Here is a 19,032-nt window from a genome sequence, read left to right on the forward strand (position 1 = left end):
TGTCTTTAATTCAGCACTATTGTTTTCCTCTATGTCTAACTGTATGTACAAAGCAAAACGGTTTTTTTAATAAATTATATCTCTGTCTTTATATATATATATATATTGACTTATATCATATATTAAATTGTATTTACACTGTAAAGACCAGAACTACTTGTTCCAAAAAGTGGATTATATACAAATGGGCTTAGCTTTTCTACTTGCATCATTGTACAGGATTGAGCTTCCATTGGAAATAATAAACAAAAAAAAAACAAAAAAAAACAAAACAAACCATGGGCAGTAATTCTACTACTCATGCTCACAACTGCCATCCTAGTGGACGTAATAGAGCCAGTAGACCAGATTAAAGAAGGTGAATGTGATTGGGAAGATGACTCGAGACCACTTGTCTATGGCGTTGACGTCCGTGAGGTCTGGGATCTTGACTTTGAGTTGGGAGGCCCTCCTCCGCAGGCGGCTCTTCTTGTGTCCAATTGGCCGGTCTAGGGCCGGTCGGCCATACAGGTCGCGACTTGTCATTGGCTTGCGGTATTGTATGCTGGCGCTGTCGTAGGAGAACATGGTAGCCCGAGGATCGTTGAGGGCCCCCATCATGTCTGCCCCCCCCATTTCAGTTGGGAGATTCGTCAGGAGGATGTTGCCATGAGCATCAACCTTCAAAGGAGCAGAGATTTCAGTCTTATCCTTTGTTTGTTTACCACTTTCATTTAAATGATGTTATACCATTATTCAAAAGCTGTGCAGCCTCTATTTCTTTCCTTCAATTTGGGGAGGGTGCATGTTTCCATGGTTTTAACTAAGCAAAGCTTTAAGTCAACTCTTCATTTCATTATTCTATTCTTCGATATTGTACCCGTTAAATACCATTGCCTTTATATCCTATATATTTTTAATTCATACGTACAAAAAAATGTTTTGTTTCTAGTTTCAGTTTAATTTGCTTGTAGAAAATAAAATCACATTTGGAGACCAACAGTCATACAACTGCTTACACGCCATTAATAATATATTTCATAATAACTTCTGCAAACTTAGCATTCTACCCTAATTCCATTTATTCATGATTCTGAAATTAAATATCATTGCCAATCGGATTAAAACAGCTGAGTGGTTTTCTGCTGATTGGTATAATTCATTGGATTCATAAAATTAGGTTTTCTCCAATTAAAATACAAGCAGAGTGAATAAATAATTAATTAAATGCTCAGCTGTCAAAGCTGTCTAAAACATCCACTTTATATGTATGAAATGATACAGGGTTGGTGTGAAACGTCCTGATGCAGACAGCTCCAATTCAAATTCAATCTACAAAGGTACATAATAATTAAAGTATTTAATGACTCCTAATTAACCTTGAGCACCCAGCACCTTTTTGTGCAAGTTTTTCTAAACTGAACTGTATCGATTATGCAAAACCAACATTTTAGCATTAAAACTAAGATCAACTTAAAAATAATAAGACTTTTTTGTACACATTTGGTCAATGAAATATTCATATCATCATATCTGTGTCAGTGAAGAAAATAATTCCTCATGCTTATTTAGTGCCTTAAATATCTGTATTTTTACTTTCTTCACCCACCTGCACTTTATTGCTCTCCAAACGGCCCTTATTCTCATTGTTGGACTTAGCAGCCTTTTCTGCTGCTTTCTTTTGTAGGTGAGGACCACGGCCGAAGAAAATATAGTTAACAAATGCATACTCCAGCAAGGCCAGGAAAACAAACACGAAGCAACCCATGAGGTAAATATCAATGGCTTTGACGTAGGGGATCTTTGGCAGTGTCTCCCTCAGATGGGTGTTGATGGTGGTCATGGTCAGAACAGTCGTTATACCTGCAGATTTTTTTTAGGGGGAAACAGAAGATACTCAGAATTATTATAAATATATTCATTTTAATCCATCACTCTTTTTCTAACAACCTGCCAAAGGTCAACCAGAACAGCTTTCTTCTTGTGTCTACAATACTTTTTGATCCGTTAAAAACATCTTCCTGCTCAATTGGGGGTGTCTTATAGTCTCCAAAACAAAATAATTTATCAATTGACAATGTAAAAAAACAAAAAATAGTAAAATTAGACAATTTAAGTTTTATGCATATATATTATTATTATTACCTCTTCTAAATCTTAATGCGCTTTGAAGTAAACTATAACTAGTCATTGAGTGTTAATTACCTAAAACAGAAGAAACAAGGTCCTGGTTTATATAAATTTATATAAAATCCTTAATAAATTATGTCTAATTAAACATGGCTATAAAATGGTTTATTTGCAAAAAACAGATAAGTGTGAAACTGTCTTTTTAGAAACTGATTCAATTTGAGATAAGGAAATAAAAGGTGGCTTTCTCCACGTCATAATTTAATCTGCCTCTGCTAAACAACAATTTTTTAACAAGTATGCAAGGAAATATGCAATGAACCCTTAAAAAGTGATATCAAACATAATTTAAGGCACAAACAGAGAAATACTTAATGTTTCGTAAAGAATGAGAAACTAAAAGCGCAATAAGCGAAAAATTTTTTTTAGAAATAATATATGCAAGCAGTGGTATATAAAAGGCTAAACAATAGAAGAGCACACAGAAATATATGTAAGTGAATACTGTTTAAAAAAAAAATTTAACTATTTTGGAAAACTAGAAAAGACTGAATAATTCAACCCAATACTTCCCCATCAGTCTGTTAAACAGGAGAAAGTTGTGGGAAGAAAGGGGGAATGTTTATGCTTCTTGAGGTAAAAAATTGATGGAGACAGTAACTAGGTAAAACTGGTCTCTTCTGTATAATTTTCCACTATAGATGCATTTGATGAATCTAATACATTTAAAATTAGGCACTGATGATCACTGACCTAATGCCACTCTTGCAGCGGAGGCATCATAGTTGATCCAGAAGGAGACCCAGGACAGGATGGTAATCAGGATGGATGGCATGTAGGTCTGCAGGATGAAATAGCCAATATTCCTTTTGAGTTTAAAACTCAGTGACAGACGTGGATACGAACCTGTTTGGTCAAGAAAATGGTAGAAAACTTGTGAACAAATTAGTGATAAAAGAAAAATAAGGAAACAACATAGTCTGCTATGATTCTGTTTCTGCACAATATTTGATTACTGTTTCCATTCTTGGTCAGTACAGACTCATTAAATAATCAATATTTACCAGAATTAAAACAAAATACTGTCTACAGATTGTATCTAATATTGTTTATTTAACAAGTTTTGTTGTTACCTGTGGCAAACACGGCTTTTTTAGAGAGAGTTTGGTAGTCGATTATGGAGAACTGAGGAAGCTCAATGTTCTCCACACCAGTGACTGATCCAGCATTGCTTCCACCCTGCCAGTAAAACTCGATGTCATCTGTAGTGTATCCATCTACGAGGAAGGAGGAAAAGATATACACACAAAAATAAGTTTTATTTGGGTACTCGCATGGGTAAGGATCAGGATAAGAGATCATAATAGTCAGTTTAAATGGAGTGTACAGACTTAAATACATGTAATTTGCTGAAATAACAACCCCCACTGTTGTTCTATTTAAGCCAAAACTGTACAAAGGATGTTAAAAACATCTTGCATTTAAAATAAAAAGCTTTTATCATCTAAAATAATGACAGCGATAATGTAGATAGTAAGACTACAGGAGTTTCATTTTATTTGGATAACAGTCATCTTTTTGATGTTGAACGGTACATTTGTGTATGTTTTCCTCTTAGCCATTCTTGGGCGTCTTTAGCTTTGTGTTTTGGGTCTGTTTTAAGACCCCATTACTGTTACTAAGACCAAGCTTTCTGACACGGGCAGTTTGGGCAGCACATTTCTCTCTAGGATCCTCTGATGTTCTTAAGATTGCCAAATAGGCAAAATATAACAGCCTGCTCCGTGTTTTACAGTAGGCACTTTCTTCTTTTCTTGATATGCTTCATATAACCATCTGTGAACATTAAGCTGATGTGCCTTGGATAAACATTCAATTTTTGTCTCATCTGTAGGACATTTGTGACTTTTCAACATGTAGTTTGATAAATTCCAGTCTGTTTTTTTTTTTTTTCTGTTTGTTTTCAACAATGGTGTTCTCCTTGGTCGTCTCCCATTAGGTACATTTTGGCTCAAATAACATAGATGGTGGGAGCTTACACTGATCTTCCATGAACTTGAGGTTCACCTTTAAAGGAATAGTACACCCAAAACATGATTAGCCTTCATTTTCTACTCACCCTTTTTTGATATCTCAAATGCATCTGGAGATCTGGGAGGCTTCTTGCTGTCTGCTGACATTCAAATAATGGAGGTCCATAGCGCCCGAGGCAGAAAGGTCCATAAAAGTCCACAAAAAACGTGTCAATATTCCTCCATACTGCTCGTCAAATGTATTCCAAGTGTCCTGAGTGGGTAGCGTCCATAATTTACTCGAAGTCATTTAGAATGTTTTGAGAGCATAAACAGTAGTGTATAGGATTTCCTAAAAGCGCGTTCACGAGATGAAAGTGCGCATTCAGCGTCTGCTCTGCCGATAATGCTAGCGTAGAAGAAGAAATGTGCTGTTTACCTGTGCAAAGAAAGAAACAACGAAAGAAAAATGTCTGAGGACTTCAGTGTTGAGGAAGAGCATGAGTTCTTTGCCGAGCTGAATGCGCACTTTCGTCTGGTTTGGTCTGCCGCGGTTTCCGTAGACTCGTGAACGCGCTTTTAGGAAATCATATAAACTACTGTTTATGCTCTAAAAAAACATTCTAAATGACTTCGTTTCGAGTAAATTATGGACGCTACCCACTCAGGACACTTGGAATACATTGGACGAGCAGTATGGAGGAATATTGACACGTATTTTGTGGACTTTTATGGACCTTTCTGCCTCGGGCACCATAGACCTCCATTATTTGAATGTCAGCAGACAGCAAGAAGCCTCCCAGATCTCCAGATGCATTTGAGATATCAAAAAAGTACTCCAGAGTGTTGTTCAGCATGGGGGTGAGTAGAAAATGAAGGCTAATCATGTTTTGGGTGTACTATTCCTTTAATGGTAACAGTAATTATGTACTCTGCCTCTTTGAGACCTTTATAATATTAATGGAACGATTTGTTCTCCGCATTGAACAGGCTACTCATGTTAAAAACCCTTAAGTGAGGCTAAAATAAACCAGGATGGTAGGTGGAAGGTGGCACACCATCTTTTAGGTTTATGGGGCAGTAACTTTTTCTTCTTTTTAATACACAATACCTAGCTCATTTGGAATATGTCAGTTTATTAATTCAGAACACATGTCATCTCAAGGCACTTTAAAGTTCAGCAGATCATACAGTCAAATTGATTCAAAGTTTTCTATCTTAGGAAAACCAGTTAATTGCATCGACTTATTGACTTGAAAGCAATCCCTCACACTAAGCATACTTGTAGCCACAGTGGAGAGGAAAACCTCCCTTTTAACAGGAAGAAACCTCCAGCAGAACCAGGATCAGTGTGAGCGGCCATCTGCAGAGGCCGACTGGGGTTAAAGGCGACAGAAGCAGAGATACAAAAGGGAGCTTTAAAAAGAGACCCCGTCCAGGAAACACACAGGAATAAAGGAACTTATTATTGGAGGAATGCACATTGCACTTGTTCCTGTTGGCTTAGTGGTTAGTGGACAATGTTCTTATGGTCTGGGAAGATTGCAAGTACACCACAGCCTGCACTATGGGTCTCTGAGCAAGACCTTAACCCCACATTGCTCCCCAGCCACTGCACAATGGCAGCCCATTGCGCCAACAACTGGATGGGTTAAATGCACAGAGTTAATTTCTCCATTGTGAGATCAATAAAGTTATATCTATATTTTCTATTATGTGTGTCTGATTATGTAAACTGTTTAGGTTTCTGTTTAGATTAGAAAAAATAAAACATTGACAAAATCTGTAATGTAGCAAACAGCTTTAAGGAACTATACTTGAATGGCAAAGGGTGCTAATTATTTTGATCAGCCAATAAAAAAGGAAACAAAAGCTGCAGATTTCAGCAAAATATGTCACCTAATATCCTTTGTCCTCGCCACTCAAAGCTGAAAGTTTTTCATAAATCCCCTACATTCTTCAAGCTGTTTGACATCATCTAGTTTCCCAGAGGCACAGTAGGACCAAAAATAAAGCCCTTTGCTTTACTGTCCCTGGCAGATCTCTGGGCTACGGCTATAGTCTGAAACGGAGAGTGACCGGGCCCCTGATTCCCCATCAGTAATTAGAACCATCTAATTGGGCCAATGTGTTCCTTCTTTCAGGCTTTTCATCTTATCTGCACGCAGCTGAAAGATTTCTGGGAATTAATAGCTTATCAGGAGCAGAAGAGCTTCATTATGCTTGTCCTTCATTTTTCTCATTCTTTTGTGTGAGAAAGGGAGCATTTTAGAATGGTTTAAGTGAACAATTAAAGTAATTTAAACAAGGTGAAGGGTTTAAAAGAAGAGCACACGACTTCAATGGGTTAGGGTATCCTCCTCAATTTGATGAAAAAAAATCAGTTTGAGGGTTTGCTCTTGCCAAAGTTGGATCAAATTGAGCTATCGGCACCGTTTCTTCTGTTATTATTTGGTGGATACTTTATTTGTCTGATTCTTAAAGCCACAAACATTTCCAGCATGCATATTCAATTGGAGTCTGGGATAGCCATAAAATAAATGCTTTTTTTAAATTTAGCTGAGCTGATGAAATGCTGATTTGTTTAAGATTTGGAATGAGCCCCATAATCTAGTTGGCTCGGGTGTAGAAAACAATAATTTACTAAGATTATTTTTTTTATTATTTTGTTCTTTTTTTATTATGTACAATAACAAACATCCCTTTTTCTTCACACCTGAGCTTTATGTTCTCACACTGCAGGTTTCCTGGTGTTTCCTTGAGTTTGCAAAAGCAGGAGGGGAGGCAGATCTTTCAGTTATCAGGTACTTGTGGTGTGAAACATCTTCCCTCATTTTAACCATAATATTAGTGTAAATAGTAAATAACCTCTTTACTGTCAGGTATAGGCTCTCACTTTTACATTATGATTAAAATTACACTGGCCTGGATCGGTTTACTGTATGATAGAAAACCAAATATAATAAAAAAATCTGTCAATCCAGTCAATGGGCGAGAGGCGGGGTACACCCTGGACAGGTTGCCAGTCCATCACAGGGCAACACAGAGACAAACAACCATTCATGCACACACTCACACCTAAGGAGAATTTAGACAAGTCAATTAACCTAACAGTCAAGTTTTTGGACTGTGGGAGGAAGCCGGAGTACCCGGAGAGAACCCACGCATGCTCAGGGAGAAAATGCAAACTCCATGCAGAAAGACCCCGGGCCAGGAATCAAACCTAGATCCTTCTTGCTGCAGGGCAGCAGTGCTACCCACTGTTCCACTGAACAGCTCCTAATAAAAAAAATACCTTGAAATATTAAGCAGGTTCCACAGAATATTTATAATATGAACAATGTCTTAGCACACTGATGCTTTGATTAAGCATTTATTTGCCTGGAATTCAACTTTTATTTAAGATAAATGTATTTGAAAAACATAACTGAAATAAATAGATTTTTTTTTTACTTTTATCACTTTACCAATGTTATCAGAAATATGATTTTATATCATTCTGATGTATTTGATCTCTATTGTATTGTCAAAGTCCTTGAGTTTAAGTGCTTCCAGATTTGCAGACTTAACTTTGAAGTTCTTGATATTACACTGACTATATTTAATAAGACAGCATAGGGGCAAATGCATGAGCATTCTTCTGCTATATTATAAAAAAAAAACTGACATATGACGTCACTTTATGACGGAACTTGAGTGTTTCTTAGCACTGAGCAGAATGTCATCACTACACGATAAAAATTTTCAAACCTAAATCAGTTTAATTTGTTAAAGAAAAAGAGGAAGTTGGGAGATCTACTTTAAAGGGATAGTTCGGTATTTTTGACATGAATCTGTATGGCATCCCGATCACCAGCGGCATGCAATCACACTGACTTACCCCGGGCAGCGTCCTGTGAGCAGAGTTATCGACGTGTGACTTTTTCCACTACAATGTTTTTGGGATGCGAAAATATCACTCTTTTGGACACATAATGTTTTGGGAAGAGAAAAGTTTTATTTCGCTGTTCCTAAAAACCTGCAGGACTACTTTCGGCTTGACCAAAACTGGACGATAACTCTGCTCACAGGACGCTGCCAGGGGTAAGTCAGTGTGATTGCATGCCGCTGGTGATCAGGATGCCATACAGATTCATGTCAAAAATACCGAACTATCCCTTTAACATACCCCCCCCCCCATGAGATTAATCTTTTTTGCTTCATCTCTATCAAACATCAGCATGGACGAAATTTTTTATTTATTTACGTATTATATATAACTTTAGCATGTTTTATAGTAGTTCTTCTGTTTGTTTTCTCCACATTCTCTTGCATCTCTGCAATCCCTCTCCTGACACAATATGTTGATGCAAGACAATTTGGGGTGCAACAATCCATTTAGAATAAAAACACATAGTTCTGCAATTATTAAGAGCTTGGATATATAAAATCACATTCATATTGTATTTTATTTTCCTTTTTAGATGATAATTATGTATAACTATATTACAGTTAATGTATCAGCACTTTTAATAAAACAAATATATTTTACAAGGTTATTGAAAGCTTTATTATGAGGAGGTGGATCTTGAATTCGATATGCTGCTTTTTGGAGCTCTTGAAAGTGTTTTACACAGTTCTTTGAGTGTAACTTACACTTTGAATTTTAAAGAACTCTCTTATGTCTCTCTTACTTTTTCAGATATCCTGGCTGCAAGTCTAATAACCAAACAAACACACAAAGACATACACGTACATGAGACCAATTAAAAGATTTGTGTAAATTAATACACCTGATATTACAACCGTTCTAGATTACATGACCCAAGATAAGAAAAGAAAATGCCTGATTTACAGAAACAGACTCCTTCAGCAACTGTTGTCTTTTGCAGACCTACGTTTTTCAACCAGACTTTTTAAAAACCCCATTCAGTAGCACATCAGATCCGATCAGGAGCTTATGGGCTGTCTAAAGTCTGTCATGATGGGTTCACTGAAAGCGACCCAAGAATGCAGAACACCACTGACGGACACAAGGATGAAAGTTTAACAGTTTTATTTTGCACAAACACACTGAATATTCTGGTTCAGGTTCGGGGCCTGGATTCTGGTTCACCGGAGTCTGCGTGAGAGACAGTTCAGTTAGCGTTGCCAACAGAGGTCTGATTTCCAGAAGTCTACTGATTGTACCTTGAGGGTTCTTGAGGTTAGCTTTGGGAGAGTAACTGTTGGTTCTGGAGAAGAGTTCATCAGCAGAGTCCGTAGCTGCTTCAGCGTCTCACGTCTACTTAGAACAGACCTTGGCTTAGGGTTACCCAGCTCAAGTCCAGAGCTGTTTGGAGGTTCTCTGTGAATCTTCGGGTTTGGCTCAGAGGGTCGGCTCGGCAGGTTAGCTCTTCCAGAGCTTTCACAGATGAGGCACAGGTTTCCAACTGGAACAACACTGCGGCGTTGAGGCAGGGTCTGAAGACAGCTTAAGTAGTGGATCCTCTGATGATCTAGACGAGCTGCAGCTGTGCAGGAGGCTCCCTCAGAGGATCCACGGCGGACTCTGCTGGAGAAAGGTGGAATTTCTCCAGCTCCCAACAGTACCCCCCCCTCAACGACCGCCCCTTGGCGGTCCGGAAGAGGTTGATGGGCAGGAGCGCTCGTACTCCTCGATAAGAGCTGGATCGAGGATGTACGAGCCTGGAACCCACTGGCGATCCTCCGGTCCGTAGCCCTCCCAGTCGACGAGGTACTGCCATCCGCGACCTCGTCGACGGGAGTCCACGATGCGGCGAACCGTGAAGGCCGGATGTCCATCGACCTCCAGGGCGGGTGGTGGGGAGTCGGATGGAGGGCACAGAGGGCTCGAGGAGACAGGCTTGATCTGGGACACGTGGAAGGTGGGGTGGATCCGGAGGGACTGAGGTAATTGGAGACGGACGGCTGAAGGGTTGATGACTCGAGTGATCCTGTAGGGTCCGATGAATCTAGGGGAGAGTTTTCGAGACATCCCCTTGAGGGGGATGTGATCGAGTGGACAGCCATACCTCCTGGCCTTCGGTGTACTCGGGGGCGGGACGTCTCCGGGCGTCGGCGAAGCGCTTAGTCGTTTCTGAAGACTGGTTGAGAGTGGCGATGGTTTCCCTCCAGATCCTTTGGCAATGGCGGATATGATGGTTGACGGACTGCACCGAAATCTCTCTCTCGTCTGCGGGAAAAAGAGGTGGTTGATAGCCGAGACTGACCTGAAATGGGGATTGTTCAGTGGATGCAGATCTGAGGGAGTTATGGGCGTATTCTATTCATGGCAGAAATTGGCTCCAATCCACGGGGTTGTTGGACGTGAGGCAGCGAAGGGTGGATTCCAATTGCTGATTCATGCGTTCAGTCTGACCATTCGATTGGGGGTGGTAACCAGAGGTGAGAGAGGGTTTGCAGCCGAGAGCAGAACAGAAAGCCTTCCAGACCTGGGAGATGAACTGCGGGCCTCTGTCCGAGAGGATCTCTTGGGGAATGCCGTGTAACCGAAATACATGCTTAATGAGAAGCTGGGCGGTCTGGAAGGCCGTGGGAAGTTTTCTGAGGGGAATAAGATGGCAGGACTTCGAGAAGCGGTCAACAATAGTGAATATGGTGGACATACCTCGGGAGACAGGGAGACCGGTGACGAAATCAATGGCGATATGGGACCAGGGACGCGAGGGAACAGGAAGTGGTTGAAGCAGGCCAGAGGGAGGTTGGTGTGAGGCTTTGTTTCGGGCACATGTGGGACAAGCCAACACATACTCCTTTACGTCCCTGTGGAGAGTGGGCCACCAGAAGCGTCTGGAGATGAGAGCTACTGTTCTACTGACTCCTGGATGAGCAGAGAATTTGGCGGCATGCATCCACTGGATGAGACGGGACCTGACAGAAGATGGAACATATGTACGATTAGATGGACCGTTACCAGGATCGGGTTCAGTGGCCAGGGCTGAGTTGATGAGGTCAGTTATCTCCCAGTTGACCATTCCCACTGTACATGAAGCCGGAAGGACGGGTTCAGGTGTCTCGGGATGATCGACGGAGTAGAGACGAGAGAGAGAATCGGGCTTCACGTTCTTGGAACCGGGTCTGTAGGAGATGATTAGATTGAACCGAGAAAAGAAGATTGACTACCTGGATTGGCGAGGATTAGCTTGTTTTGTTGACTGGATGTAAGCAAGGTTCTTGTGGTCTGTCCAAACAAGAACCGGGTGCTCAGCTCCCTCCAGCCAATGCCTCCATTCCTCCAGTGCCAGTTTAATGGCCAGGAGTTCTCGGTCACCCACATCCTAGTTCTGCTCAGCGGAAGAAAGCCTACGGGAGAAGAAAGCACAGGGGTGTATCTTCTGATCAGAGTCTAGTCTCTGGGAAAGGACTGCTCCAACACCGGAATCTGAAGCATCCACCTCTAGGATGAATTGCTTAGCTGGATCAGGTTGCATGAGGACTGGTGCTCTGGAAAACAATGACTTTAATTTTTCAAATGCTGCTTGAGCCTCGGGAGTCCACTGAAAGCTGCGTTTGACAGAGGTCAGAGAAGTCAAAGGAAGGGCGGTCTGGCTGTAGTTTCTGATAAACCGACGATAGAAGTTAGCAAAACCCAAAAACCTTTGTAATTGTTTGCGGTTCTCAGGAACTGGCCAGTATAAAACTGCCTTGATCTTGTCCTCAGATGGTTTAACCTGGCCGCCCTCGAGCACAAACCCCAAAAAGGTGACTGATGGTTGATGAAATTCGCACTTCTCGGCTTTCACGAACAGTTTATTCTCCAGCAGTCTCTGTAAAACAAGACGGACATGTCTTTTATGTTCATTGAGGTCCTTGGAGTAAATGAGAATGTCATCAATGTACACAAAAACAAATACATTGAGAAAGTCTCTTAGAACATCGTTAACGAGGGCCTGGAAGCAGGCTGGAGCGTTGGTTAGACCAAAGGGCATAACCAGGTATTCGAATTGGCCCAAGGGTGTTTTGAAGGCAGTTTTCCACTCGTCGCCTTAACGGATCCTAAGGAGATGATAGGCGTTTCTTAAATCCAGTTTAGAAAATACAGTAGCCCCCTGTACGGGCTCAAAAGCAGAGGCGAGAAGAGGCAGTGGGTATTTATTTTTAATAGTGATCTGGTTCAAACCTCGATAGTCAATACAAGGTCTCAGGGAACCATCCTTTTTTCCCACGAAGAAGAACCCGGCGCCCAATGGGGAAGATGAAGGGCGAATTATTCCAGCAGCTAGTGATTCGTTGATGTACTTTTCCATTGTTTCTCTCTCGGGCTTAGAAATGTTATACAATCTACTGCTAGGTAAAGGAGCACCAGGTAGAAGTTCAATGGCACAATCGTGTGGTCTGTGTGGAGGTAGGGACGTCGCACTGACCTTACTGAAGACAGGGGCAAGATCATGGTACTCAGAGGGAACTGAAGAAAGGTCAGGAGAGTCCATCTCCCCCCCACCTCTAGGAGACCCCACCAAGGGGGCAGCAGAACGAAGGCATTTTTCGTGGCATGAGATGGACCATGATTCCAGGTGACGTTTAGCCCAGTTAATGTGAGGATTATGCTTCTCCAACCATTCGAAACCGAGCACCAGCGGGGAACATGCAGAGGGAAAAACAAAAAATGTTATTGTCTCTCGGTGGTTACCTGACAGAAGTAGCTTGAGGGGCTGAGTTTGATGGGTAACTTGATGGAGTCTTCTTCCGTCAATAGCGGATACTCTGAGAGGCTGAGTTAGAGGAATAATTTCAATTTGGAGTTGCTGGACGAGGTTAGAATCGATTAGGTTACATTCACAGCCTGAGTCGATGAATGCAGAGAAAGAGAGGCTCTGGTTAGCACAGAAAAGTGTGGCAGGCAGCAACAGTCGAGGAGATTTCTTAGTGTTTATTTGGCCCGCCAGACTCCTCAGATCCTCTGGCGGGCCCAGGCTTTTGATTTAGCCGGGCAGGCAGCAATGAAGTGTCCACTCTCACCACAGTAGATACATAGCTTGCTTAGCAAACGCCTTTGTCTCTCCTCTGGTGTGAGCCTGGTGTGTCCCACCTGCATGGGTTCGACATCTCTTTCGCCCGAATGAGAGGCTTGAACAGGCAATGGTAGAGACTGGGGCTTAGGCCTCTGTATGGGCAGCTGCTCTGTAGAGGGAGAACAAACAGTCACGTTATGTGAGGCAGAATAAAGTGTACTCTGCTTCTTTGAACTGTTTCTGGCTCGAATTCTATTATCTAATCTGATGGAGAGGCGAATTAAATCTTCGAGGGTAGCAGGTTCGTCGAGGGCTGCGAGTTCATCTTTAATGTGCTCGTTTAATGCCATGAAAAAGGCTCCTTTCAAGGCGCTTTGGTTCCATCCGGAAGCTGCCGCTTTAACCCGGAAGTTAATAGAAAATTCAGCCACCGAAGAGTTTCCCTGTTTAAGATTGAAAAGAGCTCTAGAATCAATAGTTTGGTCAGTTTCTTAGTTGAATACCTGGGTAAATTCAGAAATGAAATCAGAGTAGTAACAATTTAAGCTGTCGTCAGCAGCAAATCTTGCCTGAGCCCATTCCAAGGCTCTTCCTGTTAACTGAGAGAGAATGAAAGTTATCTTCTTGTGATCCGTGGAAAAACAGCCAGGGGAGTTCTGAAAAATCAACCGACATTGAAATAAAAATCCTTTGCAATCTTTCATGTTGCCAGAAAATCTTTCTGGGAGACTAGGACGGAACTCTGATGACGTCACTGCTGGTGACCTCGGAGGAGGAACTGGACCCGGAAATGGTTGTGGTACAGCATTAGCGCTGTTCAGATAATTAGCACAACTCTGTAGCATTTGGTTATGAGAGTCAACTAGACGGTATAACTCACGGAGCGTTTGGGTTTGTCCCTGAATTTGGGCATCCTGCTCCTCCAGTCGACGGGTGAGGTGATCTGCTGGGCCTTGAGTTTGGCCGCAGTGTTCTGTCATGATGGGTTCACTGAAAGCGACCCAAGAATGCAGAACACCACTGACGGACACAAGGATGAAGGTTTAACAGTTTTATTTTGCACAAACACACTGAATATTCTGGTTCAGGTTCGGGGCCTGGATTCTGGTTCACCGGAGTCTGCGTGAGAGACAGTTCAGTTAGCGTTGCCAACAGAGGTCTGATTTCCAGAAGTCTACTGATTGTACCTTGAGGGTTCTTGAGGTTAGCTTTGGGAGAGTCACTGTTGGTTCTGGAGAAGAGTTCATCAGCAGAGTCCGTAGCTGCTTCAGCGTCTCACGTCTACTTAGAACAGACCTTGGCTTAGGGTTACCCAGCTCAAGTCCAGAGCTGTTTGGAGGTTCTCTGTGAATCTTCGGGTTTGGCTCAGAGGGTCGGCTCGGCAGGTTAGCTCTTCCAGAGCTTTCACAGAGGAGGCACAGGTTTCCAACTGGAACAACACTGCGGCGTTGAGGCAAGGTCTGAAGACAGCTTAAGTAGTAGATCCTCTGATGATCTAGACAAGCTGCAGCTGTGCAGGAGGCTCCCTCAGAGGATCCACGGCGGACTCTGCTGGAGAAAGGTGGAATTTCTCCAGCTCCCAACAAAGTCAGGGGAGCTGGCCTCAGCTTGAGCTGCGGTTTTCCGCTTGGTCCTAGCGCTCAATAATTGTCTGCATACTTTAGCATAACCTTGTTTTTTTGGGACAGTAAAAAGTGCAGGGGACCAAAAAGGACTTTTGAAAAAGCCCTCCCCCCTGCCCAAATTACATCCGTGAACATCAGGGATACTTAAATGATGCAATAAGAATTAGCGTATGTTCTGTAGGGAAAGTATTGTTTTATCCTATGGTGATAATGTACTGTACAGATTGGGTTTTTTTGGGTCATAAACCACTGTATTAATTTTGGACAATGGGGACCAATATCCATCCAAATATCAACTGTGATCATTGGTATAAGACGATGCAGTTTTGCTCTACTGTGAGTAGCATATCCCCCAACCACACACACATCCACCCATCCCATCCCCTCTCCAAGACACTCCCACAAGATATGCAATCCTGCCCTCCAGAGTGCTCTTAGGACAAAGTAACTGCTTTATGATTTTGTCATCCTCTTTCAGGGCTGATCTTGGGCTTCTTCAATAAAGAAGCAGCATCATGGAAGAACACAAGCCAAGGATCTCATTCTGCAGTCTGATCAAAGGCTAAGTGGACTTGGTGGCTAACTTCAGCACCACATTTATTAAAAAAATTAGTTCAACAACATTTCTCTCTGAGTTTCAGGACCTTTCAGATGCCTGAAGAGACCAGGCGTTTCAAACATCTGGAAGAAAGGGGAGCTCTGCTGCTATGGGCCTGCCATGCTAAACTGCTAAATACTGGAGACAACTCTTTCAAAACAAATCTGGCAAATTTACAACAAGAGTTTCCGGCAAAAGAAATGCTGTTTTTTATTTTTTTTTTAATGATTTTTAAACATTTCATGTGTTTACTGTTGTGACAGACAAGCTGAGAACTTGCGCAGCACGGTACACAAGCTTATAAGCTTTGAACTGTTTATAAATTTAAGAAAAACTCTCTTTCACTACGGTTTTAAAGACTAAATTAATGTTAACTTGTGTCTCCTAATACATGTTGTGTTTCCACATATCCTCAGCACAATTTGATTACCAAAATATGAGCAAAGTGTCCTTCATGATGAATCCCCTCATGTCTGCTAACCACAAGCTCAATCAAAGAAGGTTAAGAATCAATTAATTAAAGGTTATTGGGTTCTAATTAAGCAATTCATTTCATAAAACATGCTTTTGCCAAATACTATTAACATCCTTGATTTGCATTGTGAATCGGTGAAAACTTTCCAATTGCTCTAAAATAGTTAAAAGCTACATTTAAAATTCTTAGATTAACTTAATTCTCAAACATAAAATCCATGCCTTAATGTGATCATGCCTTAATGTGAGATCATTTTATTGATTGTGGTTTTCAACTATGCGTTTTTCCTTCTTCTTTTACATAGCTTATAGTTTAGTTGAGTTTCAATAGTATAGTCAAGGTTTTCCTCATCCTGCTTCTAGTTCATTTACAAATAAAATCTCTCAAAATCAATTATATAAAAACATTTTGAATGTTTTTTCCCATTTCATGGTAGGGCTTTGTTAATTTCCAAAATTCCATCTTCCCCTGTTTTTCATATATGTATAAAGACAAAGGCTAATTTGCAGGCCTCTACTGGTTACGTTTTCTGCAGAAAGCTATAATGAAAAAAACAACAACTCATAAAACAAAGTATGCAGGTAAGTGGTTTTTTTTTCAAAGCTTATATGGCTTTCTTGCATTCTCATGACTTATCCAAGAGTCTCTAGGTGGAAAGGTGCTCCATGTTCTCTAAATGTAGATATATATATATAATGTGTGAGACTTTAACAATTCATGTCAGCATTGTTAATTATTCAACAGAGGCCCTCCGGACAGGTCCGGTCAAATCGGAACTGTCAGTTTGCATTAGCTGGCCAAAAGCTGAGGCAGAAGATTCTGATCTCAGAAAACAGTTTTACCGGTACACTGATGTCTCCACAAACTTGGATAAAAATGTAACCTTTGATATGTTAAATCCACATGAGTACTCAATAAAAATGTTCCATCCATTTTCCATCACGCTTTATCTCAGCTGGGATAACGAGGGGTGCTGGTGCCTATCACAAGCTGCCAACACAGAGACAAACAGGAAAAACAAGCATTCACGCACACACTCACACCCAAGGAGAATTTAGAGAAGCCAATTAACCGTCATGTTAACAGTCATGTTTTTGGACTGTGGGAGGAAGCCGGAGTACCCGGAGAGAACCCACACATGGTCAGGGGGAACATGCAAACTCCATGCAGAAAGACCCTGGGCCAGGAATCGAACCTCGAACGTTCTTGCTATAAGGCAGCAGTGCAATGGAAATATTTTGTTAATCTAATTTTATTTTAATATAAAACATAGATGTAGAAATATTTTAAAAGGAAAATGAGCCCTCGACCCAGAGGCATACATTGATGAAGGAAGTGTAGGAAGTTATTTTGGGGTCTTCCATGTTTTATTTTTTAATTGGCCCTACCTAGAGCATAATTTGCCCGGTTAGTTAGTTGGTATGCTGGACAGGCGGACAGAGGGATGGATAAACAACTTTATTGATGGATGGAGTTTAAAACGTAAAGTTTATAACCAGTTGGAATGCTAATGTTGTACATCTATAATCAGCTAAATTTGCAAATTTGATCAACACATAAGTCTCCACATTATAAGTCTTTCTTTACATGATTAAGCTTGCTGTTATAGGTTCGTCACACAATGTTTTCTTTAAATATATTTTAGTTCTGATCATGTTTTGTATGTGAGAGTGTCTAGTTTCACCTCATAAACCTAAAATTTGGATCTGTTCAACAAAGATAATTACAGCTTATTTCAGTGCAGTTATATAATATCTCAGGAACAGACTCACATGTCAAATCAACAGTCCATCAGTGATATCCATCCAATCTGACTTAGCATTGCTCAAAATAGTTTGCAAACATTTACACTCTGTTGCTTACAGCTCTCAATCTCCAAGGTGCAGTTCTGCTCATCCAGTGGGTATCTGCGCAGGTCCATCATGCAGGCGGCTGTGGTGGTGATCCTTGGTGGAAAAACAAAGATAATATGGTCACATATCATCCTGAAATCTCAGGGGGGCAGAAATGTACAACTCACAGTACAGACCCTCTAAAACCTTTATCATGCAAAAGCTTTTAAACTTTGACTGGAGAGAAACTATATGTCTTGTTCCCATAATTGCCTTTGCTCTGCTGAGTTGACACCTGCAGCTTCTCTCCCTTTGAAAAGCTTTGCGTTTTAATCTTAATTATCGCAGTGGGGAATTAGGAGTTAACAATCAAACTGGAGGAAATCCTCATTGAAATTATACAGCGGATACAAACAACCAACTGCTCTCCAAACTGACTTAGCCAAACCTTACTTGCAGCCTCATAAATAGTGGCTATGAAAGAGGAAAGGTCACCCTAGATACCCATTGTAGCATGTAGGTATATTACAATTAATGTGATGTAATGGGAAGATAAATTACTTGCATTTTTCTAGTTGACCTGCAATTAGAGTCATGCAGATAGAAAACTTGGCAGTGCAGGGAATACATGGGGCAAACAAACGATCCCTGCACGCTTCAGGTACTTTAATTAGGCCATACATAAAAGTGCAATGTATTTAGGGAAGCCTATTATAATGTATTTATTGTCAAGTTAATTGCATTCAAGTCAAAATAAATTATTCTCTTTTTTACGCTAATTTACTAATGTGAACAATTTGCGATGCTCAAAGGTAAAATTTGCAGTAAAGTAGGAATTATACTGTTAGAAAACAATAATAACTTTATGTTTAGGAACTATTGATCGAATACTTTTTTAGGTGTTACTGAAGATTAAGAAATGTCTGAACAAACTGATCCTGTGAGAGCCTGTGCTGTGTGGCCCTTCATCATTTACCCATGTAAAGCCTGGTTTGTTTAATGTTTGTTATGGAACGAATTATTCCAAAGTCCTCCCATGCCACACACAATATATTCTTCCCCTGTTAAGCTCTGAGTCTGCTTCAGGGTTTTCTGTCAAATTGTTGTGCCTAGAAACTTTAAATGAGGAGGCAACCAGGAGGGTTTCAAAGGAGACAAACACCCTCAATTAAGACCCTTTGATGTAACATCTCAACTTATTTCTGAGGTACAGCTGACCACCGTACAGAGGAACCAAATTTCAGCTGTGATCACTGGGTAATAAGATATAAACTCTATCAATTGGGGTAGTAAAAAAATACATTTCCATCAACATGTAAAATTAATCTTTTTCTGGTTGAGAACCTTTGCCTAACTTGGAGGAGCTGACTCATCCTTGCTACTTCACACCAAATACTTCACACTGTGAACATCCCCAATGAACTCTG

The 19,032-nt window shown here is 41.0% G+C and overlaps 1 protein-coding gene across 1 annotated transcript in view; it reads right to left on the reverse strand.

Annotated features, from left to right (window-relative positions):
• Positions 1 to 103: 103 nt before the first annotated feature.
• gabrb1 (gamma-aminobutyric acid type A receptor subunit beta1) overlaps positions 104 to 19,032 on the reverse strand; it is a 67,506-nt gene continuing 48,577 nt past the window's right edge. Inside the window, exons 5-9 of the mRNA XM_038290649.1 lie at positions 17,637 to 17,719; positions 3,243 to 3,386; positions 2,863 to 3,015; positions 1,589 to 1,842; positions 104 to 660 (exon numbers count right to left, since the gene is read on the reverse strand). Coding sequence (XP_038146577.1) covers positions 319 to 660; positions 1,589 to 1,842; positions 2,863 to 3,015; positions 3,243 to 3,386; positions 17,637 to 17,719 — 976 coding nt within the window. The 3' untranslated portion in view covers positions 104 to 318. The remainder of the gene's footprint in view (positions 661 to 1,588; positions 1,843 to 2,862; positions 3,016 to 3,242; positions 3,387 to 17,636; positions 17,720 to 19,032) is intronic.

The sequence above is a fragment of the Cyprinodon tularosa genome, unplaced genomic scaffold, assembly GCF_016077235.1.
Source record: "Cyprinodon tularosa strain WSP-4 unplaced genomic scaffold, ASM1607723v1 ctg286, whole genome shotgun sequence".
NCBI classification, from domain to species: domain Eukaryota; kingdom Metazoa; phylum Chordata; class Actinopteri; order Cyprinodontiformes; family Cyprinodontidae; genus Cyprinodon; species Cyprinodon tularosa.